Source organism: Zosterops lateralis (genome assembly GCF_965231275.1).
Source record: "Zosterops lateralis genome assembly, chromosome: 1".
Taxonomy (NCBI): domain Eukaryota; kingdom Metazoa; phylum Chordata; class Aves; order Passeriformes; family Zosteropidae; genus Zosterops; species Zosterops lateralis.
In genome coordinates, this window is record NC_139762.1 from 36,853,553 (window position 1) to 36,868,287 (window position 14,735).

General features: G+C 38.7%; 1 protein-coding gene across 1 annotated transcript in view; it reads right to left on the bottom strand.

The window, feature by feature from the left end:
• The window catches only part of RFTN1 (raftlin, lipid raft linker 1), a 97,545-nt gene that overhangs the window by 76,566 nt on the left and 6,244 nt on the right, over positions 1-14,735 (bottom strand). The window contains exon 2 of the mRNA XM_083859097.1: positions 10,630-10,785. Coding sequence (XP_083715223.1) covers positions 10,630-10,774 — 145 coding nt within the window. The 5' untranslated portion in view covers positions 10,775-10,785. The remainder of the gene's footprint in view (positions 1-10,629; positions 10,786-14,735) is intronic.

Sequence of the window (14,735 nt, forward strand, 5' to 3'; positions counted from 1 at the left end):
GTGGAGGCAGCTTCTAGGATTGAAGGATTCTGGCTATGAAGACCCTTTGGAGCTTCATACGAGCTGACATGTCAGCTGAGTGTTGACAGCCTATCAAGCAGCTGACAGGGCACGGTCCTCTGCACGGGATGCTTCAGCCAAAAGCCTAGGAACAGGACTGGCAGGCCATTTCCTCTGTAAGCTAAAAGAAAAGCAGGGAAGGAACAGATGCTTCCCAGGGAGAAATACATGTTTGCTTGTTGAGAGTAGGGGGGAGCTGATCTCCATACTGCAGGACTTGATCAGACTGTACTACTCCCCTTCCTTCTCCTTTATCTCCTCTCTCCAAGCCAGGGGAGCAGAAGGACAGACTTTATCACCGTTCTTTTTGTCAGTTCTCTCTCCTTTATCACTTCTTATAAGAGCAGGGCACAAGTTTGACTTTACCCCTCCCTTTTCCCACATGGTGTGCTGCTGCTGCTACTTTTCAGCCATGTTTTTCCTTAGCAAAACACTCAGTCCGAAGTCTGTTATGATTCCTGAGAGCCACTGAATAGCAGTCAAAGGCATCTGCCAACAGGGAGAAAAGGTCAAAACAGGCATTGAAAGTCAGGCAGGTGACAAAGTAACTATGCCCATATAAAAGGGATAAACAGCCAAATGCCACCAGGAAATTACTGGATCTCCTCACTTTTAGACACTGAGCTCTGCTGAGCCTCTCTCGCAAGAGCAGTGTTTGGAACAGTGCTTGCAGGATGACACTGCAAAGCTGCCCTCCCTCCCCAAACAGCCTAGCCATTGACCAACAGGTACTGCAATCATGGCACTCCACAGGGCAACAGCCACACCTGTGAACACAGGTTTGGACTCCCAAAATTTCATTCAACAACAGCAAAGTCACAGCAGTAGCTTGTACAACAGCAAATTCTGACCTACCACATCCTTGGTGCTGAGAGGCAAGCACTAGCCCTACCAGTCCAACTTTGTGTCCCACACCCATGGTACCCTCCCCAATGGGGTAGAGCATACAGAAGAGCAAAAACTCATAAAGTAAAACACAGTCCATGTCTTCATCCTCAGGAAATGATCAGGAGGAAGTAGGATGCAGTCAGCCCACCTGGATGTGCTCACAGAGTAGCTGCTACAGCTACCAGTGGTAAAAAGAAGTCGAGAGAAGTCATCAGGTAGTAGCTGCATTGGTGGCATGTAGGAAAATGCAGGAACAGAAAACAAATCCAGAACAGATGTAGAACACCAATCAGACATGCTTCTGAATGTGGGATCTCTTTACAAGTGTCACTTGGGCAGAGCAATGACAAGCACAGTCACAAGTGTGAGACAGATGCTGGGACAAAGCAGCACGTCCTGGAGTGGCCCCCAGAAGGGCTTGCAAGCCAGACAGGAACGTTTTTCAGATACCTTTCCTGCAGGCTGCTCTGAAACACACGCTGTGGGATGTCCAGTGTATAGCAGAACATGTGATTTGTCCAAAGTAAAACACTCAAACACACTTAATGAGGAGTGTAAACTCCCCAGAAGCAACTGCCCTAGCCTGGCCCCAAGACACTATTACAGGCTATGTGAAACAGCTGAATGTTGACACCATTTCCATCACAAAAGAGACTTCTTACTCTTCACAATGGAACATGAGGAATATAAATGAAAACACTAAAAAAAATCCTGCACAATCAATGTACATCTGCTTGGTGCTTTCATTATCTCAAGGTCAAGAGCAGTTGACACCAAAAGTCTCTTTTTTCTCTCAAAGGGGCTATACTCTACTCTGATGGACCAAGTCTAAACCTTTCATTTGTGTGAGATCTTAGCCAAACAACAATAATTTATTTTGTAAATACTTTTTACATTAAACAACATTAAAATACTGCACAGATTTTGTATATTATCTTTTATCTGGATGATGTAAAGAAATTTGTAGCAACAAGTCTTAAAAAGACTTAGCAGATTACTATAGAGATGACTCCTAATCACTTCTCTCCTATAATAAAACCATGAGGCATACACTGTTTGAAGTCACAAGTCTGAAGTTACTGTGTGATCTCCTGCTCCAGTTAAATACAGGACAAGCTTTGCTTCTGAGAAAACAGGATTGGGTCCCTGTGGCTTTAATAATTTCACCATTCCATCAGAAATGCCTGTCTGCCAGCCTTGCAGACTGCCAAGTCTGGCTCCTTGGCTCTTGAACAGCATGAGGAGGATGAAAACCACATGAAGATTGGAAAAATGTGCAAAGCCAGAGGCCAAAGAAAAGACACAGGCACTCAGAAAGATCACGTGCAGTTCCTGAGTTGCTGATAGAAAAGAAAAGGTTCCTTGGAAGTTGGGAGCTCTTTCTAGACAGCATATGTACTTTTCTATGATGTGAATGAATTACAGCATTCATGTAAATGTGATGCACGGAATGTATCTCTTGGAAGAACTCAGTAACTACATTAAGAAGAACCTTGAACTAACACAGTAGATAAAATAAGTGACTGCACGGTAAGAATGGAGTATTATAGGAACCCAATCGAAGAATAAGTGCAAATTAGAAAGTTAGCACCCACGTGGCTATTGTGGCATTTTTTGACAAAGTGAAACATGTATAAATAGAACATCCTGCAGATGTTCCTTTCCTCCCTAGTCCATTTCTGTTTTGCACACACCCATTGTCTAAATGTCACAATTGTCCAATGTCACATTGTCCAATGTCACAAGCAGAATCCACACAGAAAGACAGGCTACAACATCACTAGATGTACTTGGGATTCCATCTAAAAACTATGTTTCCAAGCACAAGTTGAAAACAGAATTCCAAAACACATCATACTTACATTCTTTAACATATTTTGAGATGGTCTAACACACATACCATATTGTATCTAAGGTTTCATCTTGTCTATAATGTATTATTCCAACACAAAATAGCAGTGTCACAGTACAGCTGGATCTTGAGGGGACAAGAAATGCCAGCAAACTTCAGGCATTTTTACATTTTAAATTATGTGAATGGTACAGCTTTTCTGCAGGTATGTAACTGCTAAGAGTAGGGCTAGAATAGTTAATTCATATTATTGACCAGCTTCTTGCTTAGAAGGCCATGATCCAGCCACTAGCACAATGGACTGCCCAGGGCTCATTCACAGCCATCAAAGGACTTTAAATAAAGCTCTTTGCACTTTCTGTTGTGGTATAATTAAGTGTAGAAATAAAGTAAAACTTAAGTGATTGAAAGCTCATATCCCCAGGAATTATCCAGTGATATGTCTGTGTATCGCACACCTCACTGATGTACAAATACAGAATACATATATATATACATGTCAGAAGAAAAAGTGAGAGCATGCAATCTATCACAACAAGGATCTAGATACAATAATTATTGAAGCAGAGCTTCCATTTAGAAACTAAAACACGTCTCAGTTGTGCATCCTTATTTAAAAAACAGTAAAGTTCAAATCTAACTACTCTTTCCAGCAATTACATTTATGATGTAATTTATGGCATTTATTAAACTCCCAACATATGGAATGCTCCTTTTATGTCAAATTGCAAGTTTCCCAAGACACACAAATGAGTTTTATAAACTGCTACAGCAGGAACATTTAATTTTGCTGTGACTTACAAGTGGCAAGTTCTGAAGGGTTACTGCAGATTATCTCAGCTGGCTGGGAGCAAATCAAACTTGTGGATTTGAGCCATGCACAGGCCGTTCACTTAAAGGGTGACATTTGGGGGTGACATTTGGGGGTGCCCTCCAACTCAGAATATTCTGTGAATCTGTATTGCTACGGAATCTACTTGAAACAGAAAACCAAGCAAAGAAATTTCCTTTCTTCATATTTGCATTAATAGGAAGAACAGAAGCTCAGATCCAGCAAAACCCTTATGCTGACTGTTTATATCACATACATATAATCAAACTAAGTTGAATGAGATATGCATGTGGACAAAGCTTTACCAAAGGGGAAGCATCATCAGACTCTGGGCTACAAAGAAGTAATCCATTGGCCTCTCCTGCTCATCATCCTTCTGCTCTGAACCTGCTACACATTAATCTGCTCTGAAGCATTGTTTCAGTCAGTTATAGACGATCTATACACAGTCTGGTTCAAGTTATCACATCTCATAAATAACCTAACAATATTTTGCCGTGCTAATTTTATTTCATCACTCCTGAGGACGAAATGGTGGTAACAGACCTGGTCAACTTGAAATACAAAACTCAAATACTAATTTAATTTATGTTCTTCTACTTACAGAAATGAAAACAAAATTAAGTAACTTTGCCAATGGGGAAATATTTGCTTTTACTAGTTTTAAATCAAATAACACCTGCAAATGCAGAGTTGCAGGTTTTATCCCTTTTTCAGTCACACAGCCACTTGCTTGGAGTTGTTTATTTTTTATGTTTGGGTTTTGCTTTTTTTTCCCAGGTGAATGTTAAGTGAAACAGAAAGCAGAAACCAGGCACAAATAACTGCTTAATATAATATAAAAATTATTGATAGGAAAAGAAGGTAAGCGTTGAAATCAAAAAGTACTATGTCCTAGAGCAAAAATAATTTCCTGACAAAAAATGCATACACATTTTACAGGAAAAATGCTTTTCTGTCCTCTACTTGCACAATTTCCAGTGCATGAGACTTCTAATTCTGAATCAGACTTCTTTCCTTCTCCAAGGGGAAAAGTGAGGGGGTTTGCTTCTATTAATTTAAGGCAAAACTGAAATTTAATCTCAAATAAAAGATTTCAGTATGGATATATTCTTAACTATTGATTCTAACATAATAATGCCCTCTATAAAGGTCCTTTAACACATTATTTGTGTCTTGTATTGGAAAAAAAAAATCAATAAAAATCAAAAGCCTAGCCACAGCAGTTTTAATAATACTGTAGTAAGTGGTTTTTAAGCAGTAATAGCTGTCTCCAAAACATGATGGTAAAATATCCATATGCTTGTCAGAACTTGAAAGTTAAATACACTTTCAAATTTTATATATATAGATATAGATATATAGATATATCTAGATAGATACACACACACACCAAAAATGCCTCAAATAAGAAGGTTTTACGTACTTAGTAAATTTATTAAACTGAGAGTACTGTCCTGGTAAAATATATGTCCTTATACTACACACTTAGAACATTCAAGAAAAAATATGGTGGGAATGTTAGAATGTAATTAATAACCTTATTTTTAAATTATTTTCTTCATATTGTTGTTTGGGGTTTCTTTTCTTTACTAAAGAGACAAATTCTTGACAATCAGGATAAAAACCATATGCTCATGTATTCACATCATAACTTAAAAACTTCTTTGGGACATGTGAAGTGTTGCTATTTTTCATTCCATCAAAACATCTGGATTTTAGTGGTTTTACAGCACAAATGGCTTGTTCAGAGTATAGCCTTTCCCCATTTAAAAAAAATTTATACCCCATTCCATTCTCATCACATGGCTAGCATATGTTTCATGCCAACTTTATTCAAGGCCAAAACCTATCGTAACTCATCAGGCCAATGAATTACTACAGGAATGTAAAGCAAAGCAGAAAAAAAACCCCAATCAAGAGAGTCAAAAAAATTCCCCTAAATACCAAAAATTCCACACTATTCTGAGAAATGAAGAGATAAATTACTATCAGATTCCTGTTTTTTCCTCAGAAGTTCATCATAACTGAAGAGGTGAAAGAAAAGAAATAGAGGAGGAATAAGTTAGCTTAGTTTCTGTATGATCTGTAAAAACAAGTACAGTTTTCCAAAATAAGTAGATCAGATAAGAGCAAGGAAGGAATGCAGATTATTGAAATATTTCTCTTTCCAACAAAATACCAAAACAAAACAAACCAGCTTACCCCATAGAGGCACTGCTGAAAACATGGTTGCTTAAGACTATTCCATTTCCCAGCAGATATCCTCCTGAGATTTGCTCATCATTTGACTCTTATTTCCAATAAAACTTGGAGACAGTAGAGGTGTAACATGATCCTTCTTAATCTCCTTTTATTTTTAAGGAGAGAGATGCAAAACAGAAACAATTTTTGACTTTTGGGCAGGTGATACAATCTTTTGTTTCAGTTTTTTTTCAGTAAAGGCCTGAAGCATTATAGAATAGACCCTAATTTGTCTCTTCCAGCTTTGTGGCAAAAGGTTTGCTGCAACTGTCTTTTATTTTCCTTGGATTTTTTATTGTTACAAAATTTAATCATTGCTGCTTAACATTATTATTGTCTCTAAGGCAGTGAGAAGACAACTTCCTCTGCACTTCTTCTGAAGTTTTGCTGAACCAGCAGTGAGCCACCCAATTCACAAATACAGTAACGGGTTCTTCACAAGTAAAAAGGTGTGATAATTTATCATTTTAATTTGCGTGAAAACTGATGTGGTTTCACCTGAGGGAGAAAAGCAGCCCATAAGCTTTGGACAGTACAGATGACTACAGAATAGAACACAGAATGACACTGTCAAGGGACAACATAGAAGACAGACTAAGATTTCTTGGAAGAGGCCATCTTAACAGAAACAAGAACGATCAGGCTCATAAGCAGATTTATAAAACCAGCAGCTCAAAACAAGTATGCCCACCTCAAGTCTGAAATGTCTTAGCAAAGTGCCCTTTATTCCTCAAATGCCAATCTACTAGATAACCCTTTCTTGATCACAATTTTCACATGTTTTCAAAAAGTAAAGGACAGTGACAAATCTAACCACTATAATTCTGGAGAACCACACGGATTATCAGCGTTGTGGCACACAATGGAAACAGATAAGTTCTTCACAGCCTGCTTTCCTTGAAAGCTTGAAAAGTCTTTCCCTAGGCACTTCACTTTCAAGTACCTCAATTTCTAACACTGGGAAACATAAAAATGAAGCTTACACTTGCAACCTTAATTCTGTCTTTTTCATCTATGCATTATTTACACAGCACTCAAGTAAGCGATCAAACCCTGTTTTCCACTGGACATCTGCATCAGTGTAAAACAATGCAAAAGTTCAGAAAAAAATAAAAAAAATGTAATAAAGGAGCATATTTCCTCACATTCTTGTAGTTCTGTATGTCAGAAGGTAAACAGTAACCAAAGACAGCAAGTGACGTTCAGTTTCTAGCTAACGTTCCAGAAAAATTATTGTCAGGACAGTGTTCCATCCCTGTTTTCAAGAGAGTGATGCTAAGGGAATGAGCATTGCCAGGAGGTCAAGGGACGTCACCCTGACCCTCTGATCAGCCCTGGGGAGGCCACATTTGGAGTGCTTTGTCCACTTCTGGGCTCCTCAGTACAAGACAGACATGGAACTTCTGGAGCAGGTCCAAGAGAGTTGTGAAGTTAGTCAAGACTCTGGGGAATCTTTCTTACAACAAAAGGCTGAGGGAGCTGGGCCTGTTCAGCCTCAAGAAGAGGCAACCCAGAGGGGAGCTCATTAATGTGTATAAAATATCTAAAAGGTGAGTGTGAAGAGGATGGAGCCTCGTGATGCCAACCACTAGGACAAGAGGCAACGGGCAGAAGCTGATGCACAGGAAGTTCCACCTGAATATGAAGAAGAACTTCTTTACTGTGCAAGTGACCACACACTGGAATAGATTGTTCAGAGAAGTTCTGGAGTCTCCCTCACTGGAGATATTGGAAACCATGTAGACACAATCCTGTGCCATGTGCTCTAGGATGCTTGAGCGGGCAGGTTGGACCAGATGACCCACTGTGGTCCCTTCCAACCTCTCTCAGTGATTCTGTGAGTTCGTAATACTGTGAGCTGATTTAAAGAAGGTCCTGTTTCTCTTCCTGACAATATGCTCCCTCCACTTCTACCAACTCCAGCATTCTTCAGACCCTTTCACAAGGTACAGATATGGTGGAGGATAACCAAACAAAAAAATTGTATAACCTGCCAGATACATGAGTTACATCAACTCACGGAGTTGATAGGAGGCAAGAGAGGGGAACAAGATTTCTCCACATACTGCTGCAAAAACTTACATCTGCCTAGCTGCCAGACATAGTGCACTTTAAACATATCCACATTCTGGAACTGATCTCTCATTATCTGGGTATCAAATTCACAAATACATGCAGTTCTGAACTGCAAATATGACCAGCATCCACCTTTATGTCTGAAGTCATCAGGAGCTGCTTTTGAACACATGAAGAAATGCTAAGAACTTGGAAAACTTCTGGCAGTAACCTGTGAATTAGCTCCCACCTGCAACATGGAGATAATCACATCCTTCTCACCATTATGATTAAACACTTGCGAGAGATATAGTTATCAGAGAAATCATTGCTATAGAAAAGATACAGAGAAAAATGAGTACCTGTCTGCACTGCCAGGCTCACTAGCCTTGTAAATAAGGCCTAGCATAAGAATAGAATAAAATACTCTGTATCCACTCATAATTTAACATGGCTTATTCTAAAAACCCAGTGAAGGAGAAAACCTGTGGAAAAAATCATGTCAGGATATACATACACACTGGAAGGGCTAAAGTAGACTCACAGAAGACAGACTTCATAATCCAAATGCTCTTTTTACATTGCTAGGAGTATTTCATTCTTAGAAGCCTCCGAATCCACAGAGATACAGATGAAACACTCATTGTCAACTCTGTTTATCTGCAGAGGTTATTTCTCACTAAAACATAAATGAACCAGTGATGATGAAAAAAGCCTGGAATGTCATAACACTACACAGTGCAACACAAGCCTTCACACAGCCAACGACTAGAATAGGGAGGGAACTGCCAATCCTGAGAGCACAGTCATAGGTGATAATTAAGGAAAAAGATCAGGAACAACAGCTCCATCCCCCCCACATCTGCCTATCTGCTGACATCTTCAGATACTGGAGTGATGGGGATACAACATGCCAAAGCAGAACTCAGCGGAGCTGGAGAGCTTATGCTATTTGGCAAGCCCAAGAATCTGATACAAGTGCTTCTACTAACAGTCTCCTTAAAGCCATGCCTCCTAAAATCATAATATAATAATCTACGATGAGTAAGAGAAACATATACAAATATGCTTTACAACAAACCTATGCACTTAATCAGACTTGGAAAGCCTGGGTTTAATTTTTCTCTTTACCAGACATCCTTTGTGCCTGAGGCAAGCCACATTGCTACCACAAGTACTGATTCCTCCTCCACAGAGTGCCAAAGATGAGACTTCATGGGAGAACAGGATAATGCACATGCTGAAGTTTGAGAGACACTCAGACAGAACAGTGATGAACATTCCAGAAAAGCCTGGAGAAGTGTGTCCTCAATATTAATTCATTTTCACTAATGATACAACTTGCAATACATCTCAGTAAAAGCTGTCAAACTATCAAAGGACATAAACAGTTCACTTTGAAATAAAACCACATAAATGTCGAAACAACTGCAATACATAAACATGAAATAAATTCCTCTACCATTTGCTTGGTGCTCTCAGGAACAGCAGTGCATCCCAATTAGTGTATCAAAAAACATAAGAGAACACAAATACAGAAGACAGGCACTCAAAGTCTGCAAAGACAAAATTGCTCAACTCTCACAACCGCCTACAAAAGCACAGTCCTGTCCAATCATCTATTCCAAACCTCCACCTTTTTCAAACTCAAGTTTATGTGCAGCAGGTTTTAAGACCCAACAAATTCCCACTGCTCTGGGCTGACCTGCTGAGCTGCACGAGGTGTCTCAGCAAGCGACACACCAGCTTTGTCTCACACCATGAGGGACGAAGGGCTCCAGCTTCTCCCCTGACCTGACTTGCAAAACAAGAGAAGCCACAGCACACTGCAGGGCAAGAGCACAGAGGCTGCACCTGGCATCCTGCCAGCCAGCTCTAGCAGCGTTTGGTACTGTGTTGTTTTATATATAGCAAGAAGCAGGTCCCAGCCTTCTGCTCAAGATTCAGACTTCCAAATGGTGTGAGGAGTAATTGCTTGTAGAACAGGCTAATCCTGAAGTGAAAGAGGGCACAGGAAATGGTGTGAGCAATACTGGCAGAGATGTCTGATGTCAATCAGCAAGGGAAAAAATGGAATATCTATGGATTGTCACAAGAATTAAAACAAAACTATTTAAAACTGAAAAAAAAGGTAAAATTGCATGAGAGTGGATCTTCACCCCTTTGATGTTTTAGGTCTTTACTGTCTCTCACTATCCTGTTTCCACCTACATGGGTGCACCTGTAAGTATCTATAACCCCATAAGAGTTATTTATGGCAAGTTATCGAAACTGAAGACATGAACTTCAGCTTCTCAAAACACCCCTCACAGAGCCCAGAGAGCAGAAGGGGAGCAAGGAAAATGAGCAGTAAAGTGTATAACCTTGCAGACCTGAGTTGCTTTACCATATGAAAACTGGATAAAATGCAAACACATCAGAGTAAAAAAAAAACCAAAAAAATTACAAGAAAACAAAACAAATAAAAGGGGAAGAGTAAAAGAACCTAAAATCTGATAACCTGTAACTAGCTCTAAGGCTAAAAATTAATATAAAATTCTCACTAACATCTCTGAAACATTATGACTCAAGAGAAGGCATTTACTTAAAGACTGAAGATATTTTAAGAATGTAACTACTATTCAAAAAACATTATGGACCAATTAACACATTTACTTTAATAGAAAAAAAAATCTAAAGAAAAATATTGTGTACTTACTATCATTTAGTGTCGTGAAGTCCAAGAATCGATATTCATAGCAAACATCTATCTTGGTTTCTACCTGGGGCCTCTTCAAAGTTGAATAGATATTACCAGGTCGTTTTTCATCATGCTTCTCTAATTTGTTCAATCCACAACCCATTTCAGCAGTTCCTGATACAAAGAGGTAGGGAAAAGGAAAAAAGCATGTATAAACATGATTAACTTCGAATTTTTTCTCTCTGGTTTCATGCCCCACACTAGTACATTAGGGTGATTTTTAATTTTTAATTTTTAAATACAAGTTGCCCACAAACTACATAAACTCGTGGAATTAAATAAATGCTCAGATAGTAACTAAAGTATATACTACTCACACCTACCCTCAGACATACTGTTATTTTATTGGAAAATTGACAGTTTAACATATCTATTTTGCATCTTTCAAACTACACTCTGGAAGACAAATATTCCATCATAAAAATAGCTGAAAATGCAAAATAACTTGCTAATATTAAGGTTGTCAACCTAGTAACAATTTCTATATAGGCAGTCACTAAGAGAGCGCCTAGTGTTAACTTTTACACAGATCTCTGTAATATTCAAATTGATATCTAACCTAGTAGTTCAATGCAAGAAGCAAGTTCTCTCTGCAGAGAACTACCTACATTTACAAAACAACCTCACTTCCTCCCACCTCATTTTTTTAGGAAATAATGGCACTTTACAAATCTGTCTTCAAAACAGAAGAGGCACCTGGCTACAGAACTGCATTAGATAAATCTAGTTCTCTTTAATAAGCTGGCTTCAATAAGCCAGCCTACAACATTTTAAAGGATTATTCCTATAACCATTCCTGCTACACACTAAATGTTTCTCAATATCCTGCACATTATAGCTCATCTGAGTATGAAAGAATGGAAGAATTATATGGTGAAAATATCCAGATGATCCAAACCCTCTAATTCCTCTCAACAACACTGGTAGGGCTCAGGCAAATTATTTCAACCAGCAGCAAGTACAAAAACTACAAGTATGAAGACACACCAGGTAGGCAGCTGAGGTTTTTTATCACAACCCACCCAACATCCTGCCTCCACCTACCTGGAAAAACTCATGCTCTAAGAACAGGGAGAGAAATGCAGAATAAACACTCAGCCACAAAGAGTGGCTCCCACAGGCTACCCCAGACACTTCAAGGCATGGGATCCCTTTGGTGTAAACACACTGCATGCAGCATCAGGAAGGTCAGTGTCACAGCTTCCCTGCAAGCTCTGACACATAGCAGACAGCACCTGAGAAAGTTCAGTCACAGATCAGGACTGCCTTTACCTTGAAAGTTTATAAACTTCAAGCAGAGAATGAAAACCTTGTTCAGGTTCACCATCTTCAAAGAGCTGCTCGTAAGCTTATGCCACAGCTCCATCTCCCAAGAGCTTAGAGAGTTAGTCAAATATACAGCCCCAACGTATTTGGAAACCATTTGCAGAAAATCATCTACATTTTTATTTATACTGTGCTTTAACTTTTATAAATTTTGTCCCTCCCTCATACTTCCTTGTGAAATCATTCTTATTAATATTTACCAAATACTTTGCTGTATTTCGCTATGATAAATGCATTCAAGTCCTTTTCTACCATTTCCTAGACAGGATCTCTGCTCCCTTCATCACCCCATCACTCACTCTCATTTGCATCACTGTTCTCATTTCTCTACATGAACACAGGTTCCCATATGCTCGAAATGAGATCTTAACAAGGCTTATGAAAATAACATTCGTGCTCCCCTGTCTCTACAGCAAATAATACACCTACTGCACCTAAAATCATCATTCACAGCTGAATCATCACATTCACAGTTTACTGTCAACTTCCTCGCAGACAAAGAACCTGTTTCTCCTTATTTTTATCCAACACAACTAACTGAGAAGTTTCCAACTCATCCCTCATAACTTTGCCCTATTCCTTTGTTCTTCTACTGCTCAGTAATAGCCTCACTCCATTCTCAGCACCCTTGGAAGAAGGAGCTGGAAGTCTTTCTGGGCTAAACAATACCACCCACCTCCTTATCATGTGCAAAGTCCATAAATGCACACCTATATCTTCCTGCAAAGTCCCTAATAAATAGATCAAAATAGGACCGAAGAACACATCAGACTTGAAAAAAGTAACATAGTAAACATTTGATCACACATAACCTGGAGGCAGAAAAAACATTCGCTATAAAGACTTCTAGCATTGAGAAAAAAGGATGATGTGTTGTCTGTATTCCTGAAGTTTCAGTATTTGGTCAATTCGTCCAGCAGAAAAGAACCTTCCCTGATTATTTTGAACGAAAGGTAAAAACTACTTTAACCATTTCTTTCAATGAAATTGAGGTTTGCAGACTCAATTTTTTAAATTTGGAATTTAAAATTAAATTTAAAAATTCTCATGATTTTTTTTAATGTTCCCAAAGTGATACTTTCCACCTTTTTTTTTTAGTAATGATAACTATTACCATTAAAGGAATATTCTTTCATATATACAGCAGCTTCTTCTTTTGCCTGTGCAGTATTATTTGCTTCAGTCTAAAATGTTATTTATTTTTAATACATACACACGTGTTGCATACTAATGAGCCTAACAAGACACTAGGTATTTTTCCATGAACTGTAATGGAACACATCTAGCAATATACTTGTGCTAGTGATGAATTAAGCTAGCAGTAAGTGTTAGCAAATGTACCAAACTTCTTGTTTCAGCAATGGCCCAGTAATTCTTACACATCATAAGGACACAGCATTTTGTAAGGAAAAAAATTCCATTTCAGAGGTCATTCCGCTGCAGTGCCTGCAACCTTTAGTTATACAAATAGTCTGAAATCCACAGGACTCTTAGACAGTGATGGCTGCAGAAGGAGGCCTTGGGGACTCAGCATTTCACATCACAGAGAGTTTTGCATTCTTTCCCAAACTGGGGTGAAAGTGCTAAAAAATAAAAGCCTGAGCTTCCAGCAGCACCCACAGACACTCTGCTGTGCCTCTCCAGCACACATTTTCTCAGCCCTTTGGAGAAAAATTCCTCCACCCCCACTACCCATGTGAGCAACGTCCTCTGTGAACAGACACAACTCACAACTCATTCAGCATGAGCTACCTGCCCACTGGGAATGGACCAAAAACATAGGTATTTTATTATTAATTTCCCGAGTGACTGCTTCCTAGAAGACTGATTTTCACCTCTGTGCAGTTTAGCTAAAACTTCAAACAGTATCCTTGAGGATAAAGGCTTCCTCACATTTTGCTAAGTATAGCCAGTTATGTTACTTAAAGCACACATATGGAAAAGGATGATGAAAAAGACGCTTTCACTTGAAAAAAATGAGAGATCAGGGGACAAAAATTAAGTTTCGCAACATCACAATCTTTTCCACAGTAATTAGAATACAAGTGTTATAGCAGTAGAAAACAAATCTTAAAAAATAAAGTTTCTACTTTAACAGAAGAGGTAGGAATACTTAGAAGTTTTCTCAAATATACTGATGCTGTGTGTATTACACGTCATCACTCAATCATCAAGTTCTGCTCAAAGTTATCCCACAAAAGTCCTTCTGGGACAGCTTGCTTTATAACCTTTCAAAGGCTTTTAGCGTCAGTTATTACTTTCTTCCTTTCATTTGCAGCAAAGGTAGTGCTATTCAGAGTCTTCCCACCACCATCTGAAAGTATCTCCTTGCTTTTCACTTACAAATCTACTTGTCAACAGGACATTATTCATCTTCTTAATCTTCTACATTGCAGTTATCAAAGAGTGCTGTAAAAAACGTTCATTGCTGATGCATTCCAAGTAATCTAAATCTACTTCAACGCACATTTTTAGAAGGGATACTACTTTGCTATAAGACATGCTTAAGGTTACCATTCTACATATATTTATCCTGGCTTTCTATACCCACATGTGAATTCCACTTTTATTCATATTAAACCAAAATATTATCACTAATATTCCCTTTTTAGTAAAATGAAAAACAATCCTTCAAAGACACTGCAAAATTTTCAAATTTTTCTTGCTCTGCAGTAGGTTCTAAGACAAACGTTTTCCTTTCCATTTATGCAGAAATTAATTATCCACTCAGAAGTTCT